This window comes from Pseudoliparis swirei, chromosome 11 (assembly GCF_029220125.1).
Source record: "Pseudoliparis swirei isolate HS2019 ecotype Mariana Trench chromosome 11, NWPU_hadal_v1, whole genome shotgun sequence".
Classification (NCBI taxonomy): Eukaryota; Metazoa; Chordata; class Actinopteri; order Perciformes; family Liparidae; genus Pseudoliparis; species Pseudoliparis swirei.
Genome location: NC_079398.1, coordinates 9,691,764 through 9,717,384, shown reverse-complemented (window position 1 = coordinate 9,717,384; position 25,621 = coordinate 9,691,764). Strand labels below are relative to the sequence as shown.

The window sequence follows — 25,621 nt, the reverse complement described above, 5'->3', positions numbered from 1 at the left end:
TCTGGAGGAGACTTAGAGGGGTATCTGGAGGAGACTTAGAGGGGTATCTGAAGGAGACTTAGAGGGGTATCTGGAGGAGACTTAGAGGGGTATCTGAAGGAGACTTAGAGGGGTATCTGGAGGAGACTCTGAGGGGTATCTGGAGGAGACTCTGAGGGGTATCTGGAGGAGACTTAGAGGGGTAGCTGGAGGAGACTTAGGGGGGTATCTGGAGGAGACTCTGGGGTATTTGGAGGAGACTCTGCGGGGTATCTGGAGGAGACTCTGGGGTATCTGGAGGAGACTAGGAGGGGTATCTGGAGGAGACTCTGAGGGGTATCTGGAGGAGACTCTGAGGGGTATCTGGAGGAGACTAGGAGGGCTATCTGGAGGAGACTCTGGGGTATCTGGAGGAGACTGAGAGTTCTGTGTCTCGTTTCTGTGATCGAGACTCGACAACGTGTCGGACGCAACACTCCCCTCGTGAATCACAATGTTTTGAGAAGCTATTTAAGAATCAAACCCTCACAGCTTTGAGCCCGTTTTAAATATCTTGGCAGACTGGATGCGTCTCTTTTATTTTTACCCTTTTCTGCCACGACATATTAAAGATGAAGACACTTTTATTCATTTAAAATAGTTACACAAACCATGAAAAGGAAGTTGTGATGATTCTGGTGTGTATGAAAGCTGTGATGTTGACAAGGCCACAGTGATAATTTCCCCCAGGAAGCATATTGTACACAAGATTCATATTTGTTTAGAACATGATGGAATTTAACTCAACCTGCTGACCCAAAGTCTGTGATAGGTCCGGGTCAGGTTGTGTGATGTTCTGTTGGGATAAGAGATAATAGACCTGACTGTTGAGCCGTATTTTGGTTGCTATCATGTGAACATGGTGTTGTAGTGGCTATCAAAGCGTTCAATAAAATCTAAAAAAAGGAAGTCCAACACCATGCATATGTATCTTGACTGATCTTACCTTCAGGCCCATATGCATAAGTTTAAATTGTTTTTAAATGTATTACTTAATTTTGTATCTCCTCCTTTCTCCTAATGCATCGCTCACACCAAAGGTCTCTGAGGTCAGTAGGTAGTGTGAGTGAGAGCTGTGGTGTATGACTTCAGCTGATCTCTCCATTAAGTAACATTAAGTTAACACTTAATCAGCCACTGAGATACCTGTGAACATCACGCCTGATTTACTGTGATAATTTCATTGAGTTCAAATCTGAAACATACATATATAATGCATGTTACAGCCTGGCTCAAGGGTGGCCACACACACATCTTTGATTAAAAAAAAAAACCAGTTTAAACAAAACTCCACAACTTCCAGGAGTAAACCAAGAATGAGGCTGGTGCAGCAATTCAATTCAATTCAGTTTATTTGTATAGCCCATTTTCACAAATTACAAATTGGCCTCAGAGTGCTTTATAATCTGTACACAGACATCCCTATCCCAAAACCTCACATCAAATCAGGATAGACTATCAAACAACCCTTCACAGGCCTCGCCGAGATAGAGTGTCTTTAATGCCTTCTTGGAGGCTCCGATCAGCAGGTGAATGTCCTGTAGCTCCTCCCACCATGGAAGCCATCGTAGAACACAGCCAGCAGTGAGAGGGGCGTCACACTTCTCAAAGCAATCGTTTGCCTCCTCAAAAGGAGCAGAGTGCAGAAGGTCATTGAAAATCTCCCTTAACATGCAGGATTGTTTAAGTTCGACAACACTCAAGTGGAGAGTGGAGAAGTCTGTTCTTTAGTAACCATCTCCTCTCTTCCTCCTTCTGTTTCATGGTCCATGACAATACTCATTATTAATAATTTCTCTCATACTCATTTAATGTGTTTATGTAACTCTGTAACGATTCATTCTGTACACATGACACCTATGCTTCTGTACATCCTGGAGAGGGATCCTCCTCTGTTGCGCTCCTGGTTTCTTCAATTTTTCCCTGTGAAAGGATTTTTTCTATTTTTCCTGATCCAATGTGAGGTCCTGGGTCAAGGGCATGTGTACAGATTGTAAAGCCCTCTGAGGCAAATTTGTAATGTGTTATTCATGGCTATACAAAATAAACTGAATTATATTGAATTCAATTAACCCCTGGAATGAGTTCTTCTGGTCAGCACGCAATGTTCCCTCTAATTTTCCATGTGTCTGGGCATACATACAAGCTCCCTGAGCACACTGAGGACCACTGTGAGCAACATCAGATGTGCACGCTGTGGCCACACACCAGTATCACACCTGTTCAAAACCTTTGATCATAGCAAGTTACATGGCTTATTTAAAGAATCAAATTACAGCAGCAATATTCATTAGTTTACTTTTAATATAAGCAATTTGGCCGACTTAAGATGAAAAAGACAAAAATCTTGTTGTTCATGAGATGTATAGTATGTTATATATGTGAGAGTCCTGCTTTGGCCATGGGAAGAGTCCTGCTTTGGCCTGGCTGTGGTCCAGCTGTGGCCTGGCTGAGGGTCCTGTTCTGGAAGAAATGAGACATATACACCTTTCAGCCATAACATTTTGTTCACATTAAAACATTCACATTTTGCTCAATGACATGTGCTGGAGCTTGTGATAGTGTAAATTCCTGTAACTCTTTGTCTGTAAAATATCTAATTACACCGTTTTTTTATTAGCATTTCTACTACCCATAAATTATCTAGTAGTAACAGCATTTAATGATTAATATCCATAAATAAAAAATCTTAATGTCACTAGAATATGCACACATTTTGACTTAAATGTTACCTTATTTTTCACGTATGTCCTTCTCACTTCTCCAACGGTTGTACACTTTGTCCAGGTTGATGGCTTCGTCTGCTTCTTGCTTTGACTTTATGCGCATCAGCTGGTCCAAATGTGCCACTTCAAGTACTCACATACTTTGCCATGTGATTGTGGATTTGTTGAACTGACAGCATTGATGCATTCATTTTGATGGCAAGTAAAATATTGTCAATGAGAACTTTAACTTGCTTGGGGTCAGATTTTGTTTTGTGTGACAGCTCGTTCCTTTTCTCTCGGTCTTCTGCGCTCTCCCGCAATAATGAACCAATCCCCTGTCCCACCTTGAGTCTTCGTACAATTCCAACAGCTTTCAAATGACTTTTCTGCTGAATGTGACGCTTGAGGTAGTCCAACTCCCATTCAGTCCACAATGTTACCGCTGAAAGCTCATTTGCTACTTTGGCTTCGCTGCATGTTTTGCAGAGTAGACCTTTCTCACTCGAAAAAGACAAAATCTCACCCAGTTTCACCGCTTGTTCTTCTATTTGCACATACTCCGACAGCCATTCCATCCTAAAAGAACCGCATTTCTTTTTTTACTTTGGCTTGGTGAGTGGACGTGTCGCCGGCGCTGCCCGTTCGTTTCGCCATGATAAGGGGTTGCATCTCATAACCCCGCCGTATTGTTGTTAGCTAGTGTTGTATCTTTCTTCTTGGGGTTTCCGTCGGCGCAGTTTGAATGAGGACTTGTTGGAAAAGAAGTTTCGAGAGACCCAGCACTCCAAGAATACAAAGTTTATTCTTTAGAGTACAAAGTAAAAACAGACGCTTCGTTCGAACGGCTGGGAATCCACGGGTCCGTGTATCAGGAATTCAACGGAGATATGTGTGTTTACAGTTTATATAGACAAGAGACAGAGGGGAGGTCTCATGTTCGATTCTATAGGCTCCCCAAAGAATCCCCATAGCCCCCCTTCCTCCAAAGAAGATCTCCGGCGCGTTGGCCACCAAATATGGATATATATAGGGCAGTCCCCCGCTGTGGACTGTCGCGCCAGCTTGATGACAAAAGAGCTTTTCCCTCCAAATATGCTTGAGGCCTTGTAGGCCTCAGATCTATAAACTAGCTGTATCTTTTAAGAGTAATATGAAAATACACGACATATTCCCCCCTCGAGAGTTGATAGACTCTCGCCAATAAACAAACAATCAATGCAAACATACAGGTGTATTATCATGACAAAAATACCACCCCGTCCTTCAGTAAAGTTCCAACATTACTGTGACTGTATGAAGTGTAAAAGTGGTGTAAAATGAAGTATTACATGTGAAATTGAAAAACCTGTCAGGCAGTTATCTTTTCTTAAAATATCATTTAGCAATTTAGACAGGAAAATTATTTCACGGTCCCTCTGCCTAGGCGACCCTAAATTAAACTCCATACCACTGAAATCAGAAAGGTTTTAGCAAATTGTGTAGGGAAATGGTTTTTTAGCAAATACATCAGGAATTCCTCAGTAAATAATAACAAAATAATGATGTCCAGGGGTCCGGCTGGTCATCCCATTGACCTTTCCCCAGACCTCCTCCTGCCTGTTCCCCGCTGTCCCTAAATGTCACGCGAATAAACACTTGAGATTCCATTATATTTACCAAAGAACAGAAAATATCGTTTCCACAATTAACACCTAAACAAGAAAATACATTCGTAATTTTGATAATGACAAATCTACAAGAATACACAAGAGTATGTAACACTTTAGCTCTTCAGCAGCTGGACTCGGTTCTTGAGGACGTCTTGACTCTGGTGGTTGTTCCACCCGTCCTTGTCCAGAGTCTTGTAGGCCACTGGTATTGTTCATGTTTGATATAATCGACTCCATTCCACCCAGGGAGTCCTTCAGCACTCCATCCTCCCCTGTTGTCTCCCCCGTTGTTCTAGAATGACAGAAGAGACGACCAGTATCCTTGCATACACAACAGACACAAATCAGACATCAACACAGATTAACACTTTTATGAGTAAATGTAAAATTATAAAACATATCGTTCCTTTAATATATATGGCTTTCAGTGTTGACAGGATGGATTTTTCTTCTATTTTTTACAGCTTTTGTCTGGGGGATTGATGCATTCCCCCCTAGTATCACTAGTGATACTATGTGAACTCTAAGTCCTAAACCGGGCCGCTCACTCCCAACGGGTGAGTCGTAAAAAGAACACTTATAATCTCCCTGATCTTCCGGTTGAGGTTGTCGTATATACAGACTGCAATCTCTCTTAATCTCCCGTCTCCTTCTGTCAGTGAGTACTGTAAACTTCCCTGCTGGTAGTTTCCCTTCTAGGTCTATAACCCTGCCACGGCTATCTTCCCACTCAACTCTACGTTTCCCGTTTCTTCTGTCTACTCCGGGGCACTTGCACGGAAGCTGAACTGACTTTCCCAAGGTCACTTCAACCCTGGTCCTTGTAACGGTTTGGTTTAAGCCTTTTCCTAACGGGTCTCGGGCTCCTCTGTCCCCCCACCTCTCTGAGTTGTCCTGTTGTGGACTCACTCCTCTGTGAGACCCCAGGAACATCACAGCCAACCGAGCTAGGTCTTGCTGTATCTGGGACATGTTGGATGACAATATCGCGATACCCATTTCCCTGCCCATCTCCTGTGCAAACGTCTCCGGCATCATCAGAAGTGTGTACAGGAACATCAACATTATCTTCTTCCTGGACGGCCTCTCCTTCTGAATTCTGACTCTGTGGATTTTCATGCATCCTCCTGTCTGGCGCATGTTCTCCCGCATCGTTGTCAGGCTCTCTCGAGCCTTCCACCTCTTGAATCTGTGACTGTGTCGCCTCCTCTCCAGGTGCTTTGACACAATGTGATAAGTGGTACCACGTTGGTGACCCCTTGACCTGGACCGCGGTTCCCGTACTGCGAATCACCTCGAATGGTCCTTCACGGCGTTCAGTATACCACTTCCTTCTGAATACCTTTACGAACACCTTGTCTCCAGTCTGCACTGTGTTCCTGGTTTGCTCTTCGAGCTCTGCTTGTCCCTCCTGTCTTGCCTGCCTGGCGGAAACATATGTGGATATTCTTTTATGTAGATTAACCATATATGTAACATACTTTTGCATTTCATCTTCTAAAAGGGCCAAGCTTGGTCCTTTCCCACTTGTCCGTAGACAAGGCGTTGGCATCAGCCTTCCTGTAACCAACTCATGCGGTGTCATATGTAAATCGCGGAGTTCACTCGAGCGACATACCATTAACGCCAATGGCAGTGCTGCCACCCAATTCAAACCCGTGTGCTGACATATTTTGACAATACGATTTTTTAGAACACCATTCATTCTTCGCACATCCCTTGACTTTGGATGGTAGACTGCACCAAGGCGCTGTTTAATTCCTAGTTTTTGCAAGATCAATTTCACCGTTTTGTCCACAAACTCTTTCCCATTGTCTGAGGATATTCGGTCTGGGAGCCCCCATCTGCATATGACCTCTTTACACAAGAACTTGGCAACTGACTGAGCATCTTTACGTTTTGTCGGGCATGCTTCCGGCCATCGGGAAAATCTGTCCACAACGACCAGCATGTATCTTTTACCGTCAATTGGTTTTATCATGTCCACGTAGTCCACCACCAGTTCTCGCATTGGACCTCTTGGGGTTGGAATGTAACCTGGTGGGACCGTCACTCCGCTCCGAACATTGTTTTTTAGACAAATTGTGCACCTGCCTATCACATAATCAATCTGTTGAAGCAAATAAGGTGCCCAGAAACCATACTCCTTTGTGATTTTTCTCTTGACTTCCCCCCTTGCCACGTGAGCCAGACCATGCGCCTCATGAATCATTAGGCCCAACAAGTCCGGTGGTGCGATTATCAGTCCCTCATGATTTCTCCAAAGTTCGGTAGAATCTCGGGTGGCACCCCGCTCTACCCACAGCTGTTTGTCCGTTTCCGGCTTCCTGTATCAAAATTACATCTTTGAGTGTTATTTTGTCTTCCAAGGTCACTTCATGAGTGACGAGCCGGCATTTGCCCACTTTGTTTGCTCCTGTGACTGCTTTGGCTGCTTCGTCTGCCGCTCTGTTCCCTTTTGAAATCTTTGAAGCATCCTTTTTGTGTGCTGCACATTTGGCTATCGCTATTTCTTTGGGCTTCATCATCGCGTGCAGCAGTTTCATGATCTGGGCGTGATGTTGTATTGGAGACCCATCCGTTTTCTTGAATCCTCGGTTCTTCCATACGGATCCAAACAGATGACACACATTATGCGCATAAGCAGAATCGGTGTATATTGTCACTCGCTTTCCTTCGGCCATCAAACACGCTTCAGTCAGGCCCCTGAGCTCTGCAAGCTGCGCCGATGCCGGCTGTGGTATCACTTCAGCTTTTTCAACAGTGAATCCGGTTCCTTGGGCTTTCACCACGGCGTATCCAGCACTCAACTTGTCGCCAATACGATAACAGGAGCCGTCCGTCCAATACTCCAGGTCCACCTCACTCAACGGGAGGGCTGTCAAATCCGACCTCAGTCTGGAGTATTTCTCTGCTTCATGAACACAATCGTGTGGCTCCCCGTCCTCTGGAGTTGGCAAATTTTCCGCTGGATTTGTCGTGACACACCTTACGAGAGTGACATCCTCCTGCTCTAAAAGCCTATGATAGTCTCTGAGCCTAGACATAGTCAAATTGTTCTTTCCATAGTTCAAAAGATTTCTGAGACTATGATGTGTAAGAATTGTCACCGGGTACCCCATGGTCACTGATGATGCTTTACTATACATTAGAGAAACCCCCACCATTGCCCTGTAGCATAGTGGTAGTCCTAACTCTACTTCTGAAAAAGCAGTGGAGTAGTAGGAAATAGGTTGAGGCCCTGTTCCCGTCCCTGTTGGCTGACAAAGGACTGCACATGTATGTTTACCCCCAATGGATGTAGATACATATAGCACGAAATTCTTGGAGTAGTCGGGAAGAGCCAAGGCCGGAGCCTCCTGCAATCTCTTTTTTGTCATTTCAAATGCCAAAAGGCCATCGTGCGTCCAAGAAAGGTTGCAGTGGAGTTTAGCATTTCCAGTGTCCTTGATCATAGCTCTCAACGGTCCCGTTAAGCTGGCATACTCCTCAACCCACGCTGAGGAATACCCTGCAATGCCAAGGAATGTCATCATCTCTCGGACTGTTCTGGGTTTTGGAGCCGACCGAATGGCTTCCAGATGAATTTCAGAGATGCTTCGGTGTCCCATCGTGATTTGTTGGCCCAAATATGCCACCTTCTCCTGGCAATATTGTAGCTTTTTCAGAGAGGCCTTGTGTCCTTTCTCTGCCAGTATTTGAAGCAGTTTAATTGAGTCTTTATGGCATGTGTCCTCATCAGTTGAACAAATGATAATGTCATCCACGTACTGAATCACAGTACTTTGTATCACCTGATCTATCCCGACCAAATCGTCTTTCAATATTTTGTTGAAGATGTGAGGACTGTGTTTGAAACCTTGTGGCAGTCTCTCATACTCGTATGATTGTCCATTGTATGTGAAACCAAATAGGCCTTGACTCTCTTTGCTTAGTGGTACGCTGAAAAATGCACCACATAAATCTACCACTGTGAAGTGTGACGCGTTTGCAGGGATTTGGTCTAGCAAGGTGTGTGGATCTGGCACCTCTGCTCGAAAGTCAGTTACCGCTTCGTTCACTGCTCTCAAATCATGTGTCAGACGATAAGAATTGTCTGGCTTCTTCACTGGCAACAAAGGCGTGTTGCTCTGGGGGTTCTGTGTTATCCTCAAGACACCTGCCTTCAGAAGTCCTTCAATCTGTGGTGCGATTCCTCGGATTGCCTCTTCCTTCAGTTGGTACTGGTTTTTCCAAGGTGGACTGGCTCCTGGTCTGAGTTCAGTTCTTACTGGTTGGGCTGACTTTACCAGTCCAATATCAGTACTATGTCGCGCCCATAAATCTTCTGGAACTTGTTGTAACATCTCTTCTCTTAATGCATCCGAGTCCAGTTTGACACTGCAAATTGATTCGTGTGTCATCCTCGCAGTTTGTGGCTGTCCTCGTCCTTGAGCCGAGATCATAATCTTGATGAATCGCTGATCCTCGCTCCTCCAAATGGCCTGATTTTCTTTTAGGTGTGAACACAGCTTCTTCAGCTTCTGCCATCATTTCTCCTATCTGCTTCTGCGTGTGTTCTTCATTTACCAACAAGGTCACATGCGGCACACTCCTTGTGATATCAAACTCTCTGTTCACGTAGTCGTCCCGGTGTATCTTCATTGCTGCTCCTTGTGGTCCCACAATTATGCAGCCTGAATTGAGTTGGACTTGCTTTGGTTGGTGGCTTAGCCATTCTTCTGGGTTGGGTTGGGCGTTTTTGTCGAAGTACTTGAGCGTGCAGTGAAGTGGATTCTCTGGAAGTTTCGCATTGGGCATATTGGCGATGATAAATTTCTCCCACAACTTGGCAGGCGCCACAAGGTCTTCCTGGAGGTTTCCGATCCAGAATACTGTAGGTGCTTCCGTCTCTGTTTTCATCACTGATTGATGAAATATATCGTTTAGTATTTCAACCAGACAGCCGTCTGGAGTACACTTTATTGTACACTTCAACCTACATAACGCATCTCTTCCCAACAGCGCTATAGGTGTCTGTTCAGAGACCAATATGGGTAGTTTGATCTTTACTTCTTGGTAGCTGAGATCAACTGGCTCTGTGAGAGGGATCAGCTGTTTTACTCCCTCAAACCCGATTGTCCGGATCCATTGGCCAGACATGGGGAGATGTGTAGCATCTTTAGGCCGAATACAGGTGAAAGCCGCTCCGCTGTCTACCATCACTTCCAATGGTCGATTATTTATTTTCACCTTTATCGTTGGATCTTTCTCCGGGCCTGATACTACCAGCTGGCACCTCCCCTTCGAGTCTTCCGGGCACCTCTATAGCCCTGGTTCCGGGCCTCTGTCAGGGTTCACTGGTCCTTGGTTCGCTCCGGATTGGCCCCTGTATCCTCCTCTGGGATTTCCTCTATTATTTCCTCTGTAATCTCCTTGGTTACACTCCTTGGCGAAATGGCCAAGGGCTCCACACGTATAGCATTCATCTGAACGCTGTTGGGAATTGGGATTATACCGTCCTCCTCTTCCGCGATTTCTTTGATTTCTGCCATTCCAGGGTTGTTCTTGGTTGTAATCTGCCCGTGGGTAGAAGGCGGCGGGAGCCACTGGAGATTGCTGTAGCTGCTGGAACTGGGCCTGGTATGGCTCTGATGTCAACACAGGTTGAGTTGGTGGTGCCTGACTCTGCATAACCAACGCTTGCTTCCTCTCTGTCCTCTTTGTGTCTGCGAGTTGTATATTGTTCAATTTCCTGAGGGTTTCTTGTTCCTGACCCTTGATGTCCTGGTCTTTCTTCCTGTACAGCTCCACCTGGTGTGCAATATGATCAGTGTACACTCTTCTTTCCATGCTCCCAAGCCCAACCACTTCTGCCAATTTGCTTCGTACTGGCAGCGGCAAACCCAGCAGGATCTTGCCTCTCAACACTGACTGGTCCATGCGACTCAAATCCGGATCATTCCCTGTGACATTCCTCCATGTTTGATGAGTTCTTGACACATAGGCTCTTGGGTTCTCAGCCTCTCCCAGTGGTTCAATCAAGATGTTGTCGGGATGCACATTTGTCGGAAATGTCTCCTTTAGTGCCCTACACAAGCGACCTCTGCTTGCCGCGAACAGCTCTGAGTCATTTACAGCCGTTCCCACGTACCGCGCCAGTCCAGCTTTTTCTAGGATTTCTCCCATGCCGTGGACCCCAAGGAGATTAGCCAGGAGTCTTTTGATGTCTCCCATCGCTGGCTGTGAGCCAATCATGATTTCTTCCAGTTTTGCAATCCAAGGATGTGCTCCGTCTTGAATAATGGGCAGTTTTTCCAGTATATTCGACATATCGGTGCTCAGCAATGGCTTATACTCCAGATTCTGGCCTCGGACGATCACTGGGCACATTGTCTTGGGCGTGGACTGTTTCCTAGGGCGCAATCTGTTCTTCATGCCTGATTGCCTTGAGTCTTCTCTTTGTAAATCTTCCTTCTGTATCTGCAACTCTTCCAACTGCTTTATCAGCTTCCTTTGTTCTTTTTGTCTTTCAGTTTTCTTCAAGTCACGGAGAAGCCGGTCGATGCTTACTTCAACCTCTCTCACAGTCCTCTGTGTATCCTCTTCATCGCTGCCCTCCTCTTCATTGTCTTGAGTGGTTCTATCTCCTCTTCTTTCCGCTCTAGCCAGCGTCCGCTTAACTTTAGGATCGTATCCCCCCACGTCCTCTTCTTCATCACTCTCGTCGATTTCTTCATCTCTCAAGTCCACCCAATCGACCTCAGTCTCCCAGTCAGTTGTCTTCTTCCTTCCGGATGTTGGATACGTTGTTATAGTTGTCTCCGCTCGTCCTCTCTCGGTTATTTGGTCCTCACTGTCTCTGACCAGATAAGATCCCTTCTGACTCATCACTGGTAGCTGCGGATAAACCATCTTGGGCTTCTTCTCTTCTTCATGGCGTGGTCGTCTTTTTACTGGATTCATATGTGAGAAAGTTGGATCGGTGTCGGTCAGCAGTTTCTCAGTTTGTTTCGTATTTTGCTCTATTTCTTCCGCGTATTTATCTCTTTTCTCGATGGTAGCATTCCTGAGCTTCTGTCCTTCTTCTTCAAATAACTGAAGGATGCCAAGCTCCACCAGTCTCTTCTCTTTGCGTCTTCCTCCCTTTGTGCCTTTCTTTTCGCCTGCCTTGTATGTGGACACAAGTACCTTCATCACGTTAATCACCTCTGGGTTGAGTGTCCCCTCCTTGGGCCACGGTTGGTCAACCTGGGGCCATCGTTTTGACCATTTCTTGGATATCTTTGCGATGTTTGCGATGCCGCTGACCAAAGGATTGTTTTTCTGTACTACATCAACTGGAGTAGATACCTTTGGCTCTTTGGTGACATTTTTCCCCATTATGACGGCTTTCTTACGCACTGTTATTATTGTATTGTTTATTGCAAGCTCAAAGTACTTCAATTAACCAATTAACAGAAATCAATTAACAAAAACAAATCAATTAACCAATTAACGAATTAATCAAATCCAGACTCCCCCCTTTTATTAATGAGATTGATTTGTCTCTGCCAAAATACCAAAGGCTCACAGGCCCAACCTTGAGTAATGTATGTGCTAATCAACACAGCCAGTGCATACCCTCGTTCCTGACACCAAACGTCAAGCAGAGGTTTGCCCTCTGTCCTCGAATGTGGTCTTGAACTCTTCTAGCAATGTCCGTGTTGAATCACCATTCAGCACATATCAAAACAAACACTGCATAAAAACATAAGCAAAGCAAACTAAAGAAAAATAAAAATGAAAAGTAAAAAAAATAAAAAAAAAATAAAATAAAAAAAAAATTATGAAAATAAAAAGATATGAAAATTAAATAATAATAAAAAATAAAAAAAATAATTAGAATTAAAAATTAAAAATTACAAATTAAAAATAAAATTAAAGATTCAAATGAACAAATTAAACATTAAGTAAATAAAATGAAACCGTATTTGTCAGCCGAGTTTCGACCAACTATTATGTACCCCAATTTAATTAAAATTGTACTTGATCAGTCAGCCGCCAAGCCTTCATGTGTTTACCTAGATCAATGTTCTACAGTTTCACCACTGTACGCAGCTTTACAATGTGTATCATGAATATCTGACTTTGACTCGAATATATCAACACAAATGAAAAAGCTTGTGGAGTGAAACATGTACCGGCCTTTTGTTGCAGATTGTCCAGCAGGTGGTGCCAAACGTCAGTGGCCACGCCCCCGGCCTGGCCCTTGGTGTTAACTGGTTCTTTGTCCTCTTTTCTCTCAAATCTCATTCGTCATAAAATGAGTAAAAGAACAGAAATATGAAATGGTTAGGTTCTATCAGCATGTAACCTTATGTTTAACAGACTGTGTTCTCCCCGGAATGCATGGCTTCCATCTGTGTAACCCAACACGTTCACCCCGTTCCCCCCACCCGTGCACCGGATGTAAGGACTGAGATGAGGATGTTTGCCCACAAGATGGCGATGACTAGTCGACCACCACGTGTTCGTTCCCCGTGGGACTCTCGCGAGAGCACGAGTCAGTCCTCTACTATTTTTTCTTTTTTATTTCGACGATCTTATTAACTAGTTAGTCTCCTCTTCAGGGAACTCACGTTTGTCTTTACGTTCTCTTATAGAATAAAAATGCACGGCGTGATTTAGAGTTTATTGAAAAACTCCACACACCCGCACACAGCAACTCAACGCACACACACACAGCAGGCTCGCGCGCACGCACACACACACACACTCAGGGTGCAATTTCTCCGCCCGAAGCAATTCCCCGCTCTTTTTATTCCCCTAGTCCCGAACGTGATCAGGCAATGTGCCTACACGTCGCTTTAGGTCCTTTAACCTTATGACTCTTCTTATTCCCTTTGTTCCAAACGTGATCAGGCAATGTGCCTACACGTCGCACTACTTATCTCTGTTTCCCTGACTACGCGCAATGTTATTTTAGCGATTAACTTTCCCGCGTCTTAACGTTAAAACAAATCAAAGGCCTTATTTTCGGATAACTGCACTTACTAATTAATACACCTCAATAACATTCGCTATTTTACCACTATTACTTTATTCCGAAAAAACTTTTCCCTCTCAATTCAAACGCACACACTTCCTCCCCGCACTCAAATATGCAGGAAAAATAAAAATATCGTTCGACACGGTGAAATTATTCTTGAACCACGGCTCACACACAGACTGCACTTTAATGAACCAGCATCTCAATGACGTCAGCAGATGCTCACCGTGTTTGTCGTCCCCGAGTATTCTCACACGTGACTGTTCGTAGACGCCACTTGTTGTATCTTTCTTCTTGGGGTTTCCGTCGGCGCAGTTTGAATGAGGACTTGTTGGAAAAGAAGTTTCGAGAGACCCAGCACTCCAAGAATACAAAGTTTATTCTTTAGAGTACAAAGTAAAAACAGACGCTTCGTTCGAACGGCTGGGAATCCACGGGTCCGTGTATCAGGAATTCAACGGAGATATGTGTGTTTACAGTTTATATAGACAAGAGACAGAGGGGAGGTCTCATGTTCGATTCTATAGGCTCCCCAAAGAATCCCCATAGCCCCCCTTCCTCCAAAGAAGATCTCCGGCGCGTTGGCCACCAAATATGGATATATATAGGGCAGTCCCCCGCTGTGGACTGTCGCGCCAGCTTGATGACAAAAGAGCTTTTCCCTCCAAATATGCTTGAGGCCTTGTAGGCCTCAGATCTATAAACTAGCTGTATCTTTTAAGAGTAATATGAAAATACACGACACTAGCTAACCTGCATGGTGCGTATGGGCAGGGCACTATCAATGCTATGATTGGCTGCGTAGCGTAAGTAAACCGTATCGTATCATTGGCTGGACACCTGTCACTCACTGTGTTACATTGAAAAATGGTACAAAAAACACATTATTGGTTTAATTAATTAGATTAGATTAGGTCTAATATTAGATATTAATTAATACTTTTATGGTGAATTTTATTTTATGCGCTGCATAGATTTTCTTATGCGCTGAGAATGTGCGAGCAGTGCGCGATTGCACAGGCGCGCAGCTTAGAGGGAACATCAGCAGCCTTTACACATTTATAAAAAGTGTATATGTGTGTATAGGGGGAGATAATGCCTCTAAAGATCAACACTTCAAAAAGTCTCGATGCTCTGATCTCCATCTTAGCAACAAACACAAACAGCACGCACGTCTTCTGCACATCTGTACGTCTCCCCCGTCACAACTGGAAGTGCAGCCGCTGCTCGCTTCGGGGCGGACCTCCCCTTTAAGCGGCAGATCGGTGCACCGACATCTCCCCGTACACACCTGCCTGCCTCCGTCAGCACCACGGACAGCTCCCTTAACACGGCTCCCGGTCGAGGCGACGCGGCGGGCCCCGAGGGGCAGGGCATGTTTCCTTCTGTAACGACTACCAGCTCATCGCCGCCTCGTCTTCCACCACGTCGCTGCGGCGCTGAGGGCGGGATGCAGACACCCTGTCCGCTTCATCATTATTATTATTATGATAATAATATCTTTTTAAAGAGATATCCCCATTATTTCGGGGCTCCACCGATCAAACATGCCGCCGTCGACTTGTCTCGCGCTGCTTCCTCTCGGGGTTACAGATGTGATGCGCGCGCCCCGACAAGTGCACCGATTCGTCTCGGATGAGGGGGGGTCTCTCTGCAGAGCCAGGTAGTGACATCTTTCCTCTTATATACACGCGCGCCCTGTGTCGTTGATTATCGATAGCACCCCCCCCCCCCTCACTCCCTCCATCCCTCCCCGCCCCCCCTCCGGCACCATGTCCCCTCCAGCATCGGCCGCGACGGCGAGTGAAAGCAGCGCGACCACCGTCTTCGAGGAGGACACCAGGGAGGAGGTATACGAGCTTTTCATCTTTCATCATGCGAGCGAACACCTTGAGTGTGTGTGTGTGTGTGTGTGTGTGTGTGTGTGTGTGTTTTGTTAGTTGTTGTTCTTGGCGCAGTGCTTTAGTGGATCCGTGTGCGCCTTCTGCAGAACTATAACCCCAGCAGGTGAATTCCTTGCCACCTGATCTCCATGGTGACAGTTTGACAGAAGGTATTTCTGTGGTAGTGGATCCTGCGCTGTTAATGAGTGGTCACGTGATCGGTCTTCACCTGTCTTTCACCTCCTGTATTTTCACAGCTGTGAAAATGGCCACAAGGCCTGAAAAAACGTTCTTGTTATCCGCCGTCAAGGGAATGTCTAATGGTGTTATACTGGTTCATTGCTCGCTCATTAAATCTTAGCCCAAGTCTTTCACAAGTCCATATTCATGCTTATGTTGCAGCAATCAAGCAAAAGATATGTAACATTATTGTTGATTGCTTCTACTTTTTGCTTTGACTCAACAGCAAAGACCCCAGAAGCAGTCGCTGAGCAAGTCCCTGTGCCGGGAGAGTTTTTGGAAATGCCTGCTCTTATCCGTCCTCATGTACGGTTGCATGGGAGCGATGGTCTGGTGTCACGTCACCAAGGTGACCCGCCTCACCTTCGACAGCGCCTTCAAAGGGAAATCCATGATGTACCATGACAGCCCCTGCTCGGATGGCTACATCTACATCCCCCTGGCCCTGCTGGGCATGCTCTACTTGGTCTACCTCGTGGAGTCCTGGCACTGCCACGCGAAGAACGAGCTGCAGCACAAGGTGGACGCGGAGGGCATCTACGAGCGAATCGAGAGGATGCAGCAGGCCAAACCCTGCATCTGGTGGAAGGCCTTCAGCTACCACTATGTCCGCCGGACGCGGCAAGTCACGCGCTACCGCAACGGAGACGCGTACACCAGCACCCAAGTTTACCACGAGCGCGTCAACACCTACGTGGCGGAGGCCGAGTACGACTACGCCCACTGTGGCGTCAAAGACGTGTCCAAGCAGCTGCTGGGCTTGGAGAAGTCCGCCCTCACGAAGATGCGCTTCACCAAGTGCTTCAGTTTTGCCAACGTGGAGTCCGAGAACTCCTACCTCACGCAGCGGGCGCGTTTTTTCACCGACAATGAGGGCCTGGATGACTACATGGAGGCCAGGGAGGGCATGCACCTGAAGAACATCGACCTGAAGGAGTACGTCATGGTGATGTCTGACCCGGAGCGCCACCCTTGGTACCTCTCCCGCTACGTCTTCTGGTTGGCCTCGGTCCTCACTTTCTCCTGGCCTCTCAGAGTCTTCACCGAGTATCACACTGCCTACGTCCACTACCGCGTCGAGAAGCTCTTCGGGCACGATTACCTCCCCGCCGCGACCCCGGGCGACGATCGTCCGTATTGGCGCCGCATCCCTCGCGTCAACACCATCGACAGCACCGAGCTGGAGTGGCACATTCGGTCCAACCAGCAACTGGTGCCCAGTTACTCCGAGGCCGGCCTGATGGACCTGGCCCAGTGCCCCTCGAGCTTCAGCGGTTCTCGTCAGAACTGCGAGCGCTGCCACCGAGCCGTCAGCTGCTCCTCGGTGTTCTCCAGGAGCGCCCTCAGCGTCTGCACCGGCGCCAGCTCCCGGATCCCCTTCAGCGGCAGCCGCTTCTCGTTGGCGCGGCACTACGGCTCCCAGCACAGCTGCTTCTGGCGGAGCGGCAGCTTGGACGACCAGGAGAGCCCCGGGGAAAACACCCGCTGTCTGTCGGAGCGCCTCAGCACAGGCGACGAGGGCCCGCCGGACTACGAGGACTCGCTCTGCTACCCGGTGCTCATCGTCCACTGTAGCGAGAACTGCCACAACCACAGGTCCTTCCACAGAAACGCCTCCTGCGTGGAGACTTCCTTGTGACCACGCAGACAGAACTCAGTGGCATGTGTGAAGCAGCCAAACACCGAGGACGCCGCAGTGTGCAAACAAGTCTTCATGCGAGATACACCGATTCACGCCGTCTTGTCATGAGATCAGAAAACCTGAATCCTGAATGTGCAAATCACCAAAGTAAAAGCGCAAAGGAGTGATTGGAGAGCCAAAGCAATGGTGGCATGTGAACTTAGGAGGATGCGCACTTGTGAAAAGATGACGTCATGCCCAGCTTCCAATGACAAGCAAGCAGGCAAAGACTGTTACACTGAACATCCTGGCCAGAGCCTTCAAGGTCTCAAGGCTGAAGCTGCAGTTATACCTCATGAGACCTTCTTCTTCCCCCCCGAGGCCACGGACGAGATGGGCAGGTTCAAACACAGTCACACAAACACATCAGATCATTACGGCAACAACTGTGAAATCAAACACCATCTGGAGTGAAAACGTATCAATGGGAAAGACACATTGGTCGTCATGGAAACCTCCGATCCAAGAGAGACGTGGGATCTCTGGGATACTCTCACGCACTGTTACATTTATGACAATTACATTGAAGTGTTGTAACTTTTCTTTCTTTTTTTTATCAACATGCCTCATCTACTGTATTTCTACTTTAGTTAGTGACTTTCTGCATTCCCCAGAATGCCTTTGGGCGAACTGCAGAAGACAGGTATAAGCTTATTTTCAGCTGTGGGTTTTCTGTGTTGGTGGACTGTGTCAAAAAGAAACCGAGTGACGGCCATTATACTGTAATAGACTCAGAGCAAACCTGTCTTGTGCTTGCATTGCATTCTAGGCTATTGAGGCTACTGGGGATTTCTTCCTTTTTTTGGACTGTTGACTGTTGGTGCTATACCTGGCAGCTCCAGAGAGGAACACACCTTTCTTTTGGATGTTGATGTTTACAGTTGCTGTTTTTGAGACCTGTCGTCCAACGAACCTCCACCGTAGATTCTGGAATTATGTAATTGTGATGGCACATTGGCACAGTTTGAATATCTGCGAGAAAAACAGAGTCAAGAATGTATATGTGTTGTTTTTGGTTGTATTTTTGCTGTAACATTTGACACCTCATTGGTCTTGACTGACCCAGACACTAGAAACTGGTTGGAGCACTAACGCTGTCTAGTCACTAGAGCCTTCACCTCTTCTTACATTAGACATTATTGTTCTACCTACTGCCACAACCAGACCCCCAAACACTTCCAATGGGTACGGAGAGTATTCAGACCCATTTAAAATGTTCACTCTTTGTTTCATTGCAGCCATTTGCTAAAATTAAAAAAAGTTCATTTTATTTGTCATTAATGTAACTCAGCACCCCATCTTGACAGAAAAAAACAGAAATGTAGAATTTTTTGAAAATGTATTAAAAAAGAAAAAGTGAAATATCACATGGTCATAAGTATTCAGTCCCTATACTCAGTATTGAGTAGAAGCCTTTTGAGCTAGTAAAGCCATGAGTCTTCTGGGGAATGATGCAACAAGTTGTTCACACCTGGGTTAAGGGTTTGAATACTTATGACCATCTGATATTTCAGTTTTTCTTTTATAATAAATTTGCAAACATTTCTATATTTCTGTTTTTTCTGTCAAGATGGGGTGCTGAGTGAACATTAATGAGAAATTAAATTAACTTTTTTGATTTTAGCAAATGGCTGCAATAAAACAAAGTGAAACATTTAAAGGGGTCTGAATACTTTCCGTCCCTGTATATTGTAAGTGTTATGACAGTAAACGTGTAGTCAAAAAAGACAAGGACACGTTAACATTGAATACATCTGAACAGGTGGATGTCACACCGATGGAAGCCCTTTTCCCCCACTGCCATGAATGTCATTAAAAGTTAAATAAAAATAAGGAATTAGTATCTCGAAATATGGACATATCACAAGATAATGACGTGTCTAAAATATAGAATTATAATTTCAAAATATGGACGTATCAACTCAAAATACTACAAAACTTTCTTTATATTTTGTCGCATATTTTGTGATATGAAGGGATTCATTTGAGATGCAAATTTATTATTTTTAGAAGTCATTATTTGTGGGATGCTAAATCAATACTTTGAGATATTTTCTCATGTTTTATATTTCACAGTGGCAGAAATGGGCATCCACATGCATCAGTCCCCATTATAATTGTTCAAAACAACACACCACAGGGTTTAACTGCCTCAAGATGAAGTCATCAAATCCATGCTGAAATTTGCATGATTTCCTTCTGCTAAGACACTTTGTTAATATTCATAAAACATATCTGAATGTAAACCACCAGCATATATGATACACTCTTGTGTATGTGCATTAGGTGTCCATAGGACACGGACTGACGTTACATGTTTATTCTTCACTGCCCAGTGCATGTTGAGCTGTATAGAGTTAGTGACAGAGCACACACTAACGCGTCACCATGTTTAATAAAGACATTTATTTATCTGAGCTCCTTGACTCTTTGGATAAGAGCTCACAGGCAGATATGCAACGATGTAAATGCCTTTATGTTTACACATCGAATCAGATTAATGATACATAAAAAGAAAAATCAGAAACGCATTGTATGCATCCTTGACAATTACAGCTTGTTCTTATATTATTTTCCATAATGTGGTGAAAACAGTATTATGCACTTGAAGTGACACTAGACATTATGAATTGTAGTTAATTTGAATGTTGACGTAATTTTCCTTAACATATTAAAGCTGATATATTTACAAATGCATAACTGCTCAGACAGTAACAATGATACACGACCACTTACGGTTTCTTGTAAAATGTGAAGAATGTTCTCGTCATTATAATCAAATGGGCTGTATACATAACTTGATTACCTTTTAAAATGTGTATTCGATTGTATCTTATGCTGAAAAAATAAAAGTTGCAATAAATGTTTGGGGCGAATCCGTGTATATTTAAAATATTGTTGCTGGCTTGGATCCTCAAACATATTTTGACAGTAGATATTGAGACGCGCCACAGGAGGAGAACGACAGGTTTAAATGATAAAACGAATGAATGCTGAGGTTATGATCGTACATGCTGGCTCACTGTCACATGACTTACTGGGACACCAAAATACAACTGAGCCATTATGTAAATGTTATTAATACCATGCTTTCACTATTATGACATGTCAAAATATATGCTGTAGACAAGGCCTATAAAAGCATGAATGCATATATCGATGGAAGGCACAGCATGTATACTTGTTATACTTAAAGACTAGACACAGTATATTTGAGTTTGAGTTTGAGTTTATACATTTTTTTCTATCAGCAAAATATACAACCACCAGTAATTTCAAAAAAGAAGAAAGATACATATGGCTTACCTAAAGGGTTAAAGCTGAAGCTATCTAGCTTATAAGTGCCCTAAACTATGATTGCTTAAACAACTTGTTCAAAAGAACCTTATATATATAAAACAAAAACAAAACAAACAAAAACAAAACAAACAACCCAGAAATTCAAGCATTTGTCTCCATAATCCATTACTTATTCTTATGCTTTATCATTACTGTCAATTCTATACTTCTCCAGTCATGTTTTTAAACTTTTTTTTAAATTGCACCAGATTTGTACTTTCTTTGATGTCATCAGTTAAATTATTATTTATTATGTATACTACACTTTATGCTCATGATGATGATGCTTTCCGGTGAGTCATACCCTTAACTTTTAATAATAAAAAACAACAACATGGCAAACAAATATAACGAAATATTAGTTTAAATCCTTCCAACAAAAAGCAAGATTACCCATTGACTACGAAGATGCCTGATAATAAAATAAGTGCACATTATGTGCAAGATGCACCGCAGAATCAAAGCAACACGTGACATGACAAATCCTGGAGGTAATGAGAGGATTAATATACTGGAATGGGGATCTAGTAATCCGGGAAGAAGGGGCTTTACAAACTTCCTGCGAGCAACAAGACTGAAATGTTTAGTTGTTACGAAGCTGCCGTTAAACTATGGAAGCCCGTTTCCGACACTGTGAGAAAAAAAATTAGGATCCTGTAAGTCAGAATAATGAGATACTATCTCATTATGTCGACTTACTATCTGATAATAATAGATAGTAAGTCGAAATAATGAGATAGTATTGAATTATTATGAGATACTATCTCATAATAATTAGATAGTATCACATTATTTCGACTTACTATCTATTATTATAAGATAATATAGACGAAATGAGATCGTATCTCATTATTATGATTTACAGGATCCTAATTCTTTAATGAGATTTACTTTGTGCATGGCCGTGCAGTCGTGGGTGTACAGGGAGTAGAGGAGAGGGCTCAACACGCATCCCTGAGGGGCTCCCGTGTTGAGGGTCAGCGGCTCTGGGGTGGTACCGCCCATCCTCACCACCTGGCGGCGGCCCGACAGGAAGTCAGTATCCAGCTGCACATGGTAGGTGCAGGCCTGAACCTCTGAGCTTGGTGTCGAGCTTGGCGGGAACAATAGTGTTGAGCAGCTGAGCTGTAGTCCACAGCCAGCATTGCACACAACAGTTCCTCCTCCAGGTGGGAAAGGCGGTGTGAAGTGCCATGGCAATTGCGTCGTCGGTGGATCTGTTTTGACGATATGCAAATTGCCATGGGTCCAGCGTGGCAGGCAACATGGAACAAATGAAGTCCTTGACCAACCTCTGAAGCATTTACTGACAATCGGGTGAGGGCTACGGGTCTCCAGTCATTCAGGCAGGTTACCTTGGGGTGTTTGGGGACAGGCACAATGGTGGACATCTTGAAGCTCTCAGGAACAACAGCCTGGGACAGGGAGAGGTTGAAGATGTCTGCGAAGACTCCTGCCAACTGGTCTGCACATGCTCTGAGGCGCGCCCGGGATGTGGTCGGGACCTGCTGCCTTCGGATGTCCACCGGCTTGAGGCTCTGCGCACGTCGGCCTCTGTGCTGTTCAGCAGGCTGGCCTCCTCGGGCGCTGCCTTGGGCTGCGTTCTCACGTCGAACCGAGCGAAGAATACACACCGAGCGAAGAATACACTCTTGTGTATGTGCATTAGGTGTCCATAGGACACGGACTGACGTTACATGTTTATTCTTCACTGCCCAGTGCATGTTGAGCTGTATAGAGTTAGTGACAGAGCACACACTAACGCGTCACCATGTTTAATAAAGACATTTATTTATCTGAGCTCCTTGACTCTTTGGATAAGAGCTCACAGGCAGATATGCAACGATGTAAATGCCTTTATGTTTACACATCGAATCAGATTAATGATACATAAAAAGAAAAATCAGAAACGCATTGTATGCATCCTTGACAATTACAGCTTGTTCTTATATTATTTTCCATAATGTGGTGAAAACAGTATTATGCACTTGAAGTGACACTAGACATTATGAATTGTAGTTAATTTGAATGTTGACGTAATTTTCCTTAACATATTAAAGCTGATATATTTACAAATGCATAACTGCTCAGACAGTAACAATGATACACGACCACTTACGGTTTCTTGTAAAATGTGAAGAATGTTCTCGTCATTATAATCAAATGGGCTGTATACATAACTTGATTACCTTTTAAAATGTGTATTCGATTGTATCTTATGCTGAAAAAATAAAAGTTGCAATAAATGTTTGGGGCGAATCCGTGTATATTTAAAATATTGTTGCTGGCTTGGATCCTCAAACATATTTTGACAGTAGATATTGAGACGCGCCACAGGAGGAGAACGACAGGTTTAAATGATAAAGCGAATGAATGCTGAGGTTATGATCGTACATGCTGGCTCACTGTCACATGACTTACTGGGACACCAAAATACAACTGAGCCATTATGTAAATGTTATTAATACCATGCTTTCACTATTATGACATGTCAAAATATATGCTGTAGACAAGGCCTATAAAAGCATGAATGCATATGTCGATGGAAGGCACAGCATGTATACTTGTTATACTTAAAGACTAGACACAGTATATTTGAGTTTGAGTTTGAGTTTATACATTTTTTTCTATCAGCAAAATATACAACCACCAGTAATTTAAAAAAAGAAGAAAGATACATGTGGCTTACCTAAAGGGTTAAAGCTGAAGCTATCTAGCTTATAAGTGCCCTAAACTATGATTGCTTAAACAACTTGTTCAAAAGAACCTTATATATATAAAACAAAAACAAAACAAACAACCCAGAAATTCAAGCATTTGTCTCCATAATCCATTACTTATTCTTATGCTTTATCATTACTGTCAATTCTATACTTCTCCAGTCATGTTTTTAAACTTTTTTTTAAATTGCACCAGATTTGTACTTTCTTTGATGTCATCAGTTAAATTATTATTTATTATGTATACTACACTTTATGCTCATGATCAGAATCAGAATCAGAATCAGAAACAGGTTTATTGCCAAAGAATGAATGAATGTTTTCTGGACATTTTTTTTTGGTGGAAGGTGCAACATTTGGACATGACAACAAACAACAATCAGGAGGGAGGAGGGAGGAGGTGGGAGGAGAGGGAGGAGGAGGGAGAGAAGGGCGGGAAGAAGGAGGAGAGAGGAAGGTGGAAGAAGGGTGGTAGTCCTGGGGTGACAGTCAGTCAGTCCCGCCGTGATGAGCCCGACCGCCCGTAAAGGTCGCCTCGGTGTGTTGGTGCGCGATGTTTTTATTGTTTTCGTTTAAATACTGTTTTCTGCAGGATTCCCAGAGCTCTTTCACCAGAGAAGAGCTCTTGATCATCAGGGAACAACTCCAGCGGTTACTTCCAACGTTTTTAACTTCTGTGGAGTTACTGGACATTTTGTAAAGGTGTGCTCACCTTCGCCCACGTGGTGAAACGCCGGCGGAGAGGAAACGTTCGGGCGCTTATGCGGCTACGAGCGGGGATCTCGTACAGCGCTGCGGGCATATTTCTCCAACGTCCGCTCACTGTGCAACAAACTGGACGAACTCCAGCTGCTGGTGGGGAGACAGAGACTTCTCCTCATCCTCCGTTCTGTGTTTCACGGAATCATGGCTTAGTGGCTCGATACCAGACTCTGCGCTCAGCTCGCTGGCTTCCAGCTGTTCCGAGCGGACCGGGCCACGGAGCTCTCCGGTAAAAAAAGGGTGGAGGAATCTGCTTTTACCTCAACAACGGCTGGTGCAACGACGTAACGGTGATTCTACAGCACTGTTCGCGGACCTGGAATCTTTATCATCCACTGCAAACCCTTCTACTCCCACGTGAGTTCGCTTCATTCATCCTGGCGGGTTTACATGCCGCCGGGAACGTGAACGAGGCACAGCGGACCCTCGCCGAACAGATACGGTGTGTGGGCGGACCTTCCGGACTCTTTAGTTATTGTACTCGGGGTTTTAACAAAGGAAACCTCAGCCACGAACTCCTAAATATAGACAGTTAATTAAATGCCCTACCAGAGAAGAGCATTCTGGACCACTGCTACACAACAATCAGCAGGGCCTATCACGCCGTCCCTCGAGCTGCACTGGGAAACTCTGACCACGTCATGGTTCATCTGATTCCCTCATACAGGCAGAGACTAAAGCTCTGCAAACCTGTGGTGAGGAAGTTCAAGAAGTGGACCAGTGAGGCTCTGGAGGATCTGGGCGTGCTTTGACTGTACTGACTGGGATGTCTTCAGGACTGCTACCAACAGCCTGGATGAGTACACAGAGGCTGTAACTTCCCATCAGCTTCTGTGAGGACAGCTGTATTCCATCCAGCTCCAGGGTGAGTTATAACAACGACAAACCCTGGTTCACAGCGGAGCTCAGGAAGCTAAGACTGCAGAAGGACCAGGCATTCAGGAGTGGGGACAAGGACCTGTACACAGAGTCCAAATACAGGTTTAGCAAGGCGGTGAGAGATGCTAACCGACTGTACTCTGAGAAACTGCAACAGCAGCTCTCAGCAAACGACTCTGCTTCTGTCTGGAGAGGCTCAGGCAGATCACCAACTACAAGCCCAAATCACCCCACTCCATGAACAATGTGCTTCTGGCAGGCAGGCTAAATGAGTTCTACTGCCGCTTTGAAAGACAATGGAGCAGTCCTGAGACAATCCCCACAGCCCCACCAACAAGCCACAGACCATCAGCCCACCTCCCCAGCCCATCAGGGCTCACACCTCTGGAGCACCCTCCATCAACTCAGCGGCCCCTCGTCATCCTGGAGAGATCCGTCAACAGGCTGTTTAAAAAGCAGAACCCCCGCAAAGCAGCGGGCCCGGACTCCGTCTCCCCCTCCACCCTGAAGCACTGTGCTGACCAGCTGTCTCCGGTGTTCACCGACATCTTCAACACCTCCCTGGAGACATGCCACGTTCCAGCCTGCTTCAAGGCCTCCACCATCATCCCCGTCCCCAAAAAACCCAAGATCACAGGACTCAATGACTACAGGCCCGTCGCTTTCCGGTGAGTCATACCCTTAACTTTTAATAATAAAAAACAACAACATGGCAAACAAATATAACGAAAT

The 25,621-nt window shown here is 44.9% G+C and overlaps 1 protein-coding gene across 1 annotated transcript; it reads left to right on the top strand.

Moving 5' to 3' along the window:
* The first annotated feature begins 15,157 nt into the window (after positions 1 to 15,157).
* Positions 15,158 to 17,147, top strand: tmem151bb (transmembrane protein 151Bb). Its single transcript, XM_056427156.1, has 2 exons — positions 15,158 to 15,235; positions 15,735 to 17,147. Exons 1-2 carry the CDS (start codon positions 15,158 to 15,160, stop codon positions 17,145 to 17,147), a joined length of 1,491 nt encoding a protein of 496 aa, XP_056283131.1.
* Positions 17,148 to 25,621: the final 8,474 nt, after the last annotated feature.

Coding starts and splice junctions, on each gene's coding strand:
- tmem151bb (XM_056427156.1), top strand. CDS start 15,158: ATGTCCCCTCCAGCATCGGCCGCGACGGCGAGTGAAAGCAGCGCGACC. Junction 15,236..15,734: donor AGGAGGACACCAGGGAGGAG/GTATACGAGCTT, acceptor TTGACTCAACAG/CAAAGACCCCAGAAGCAGTC.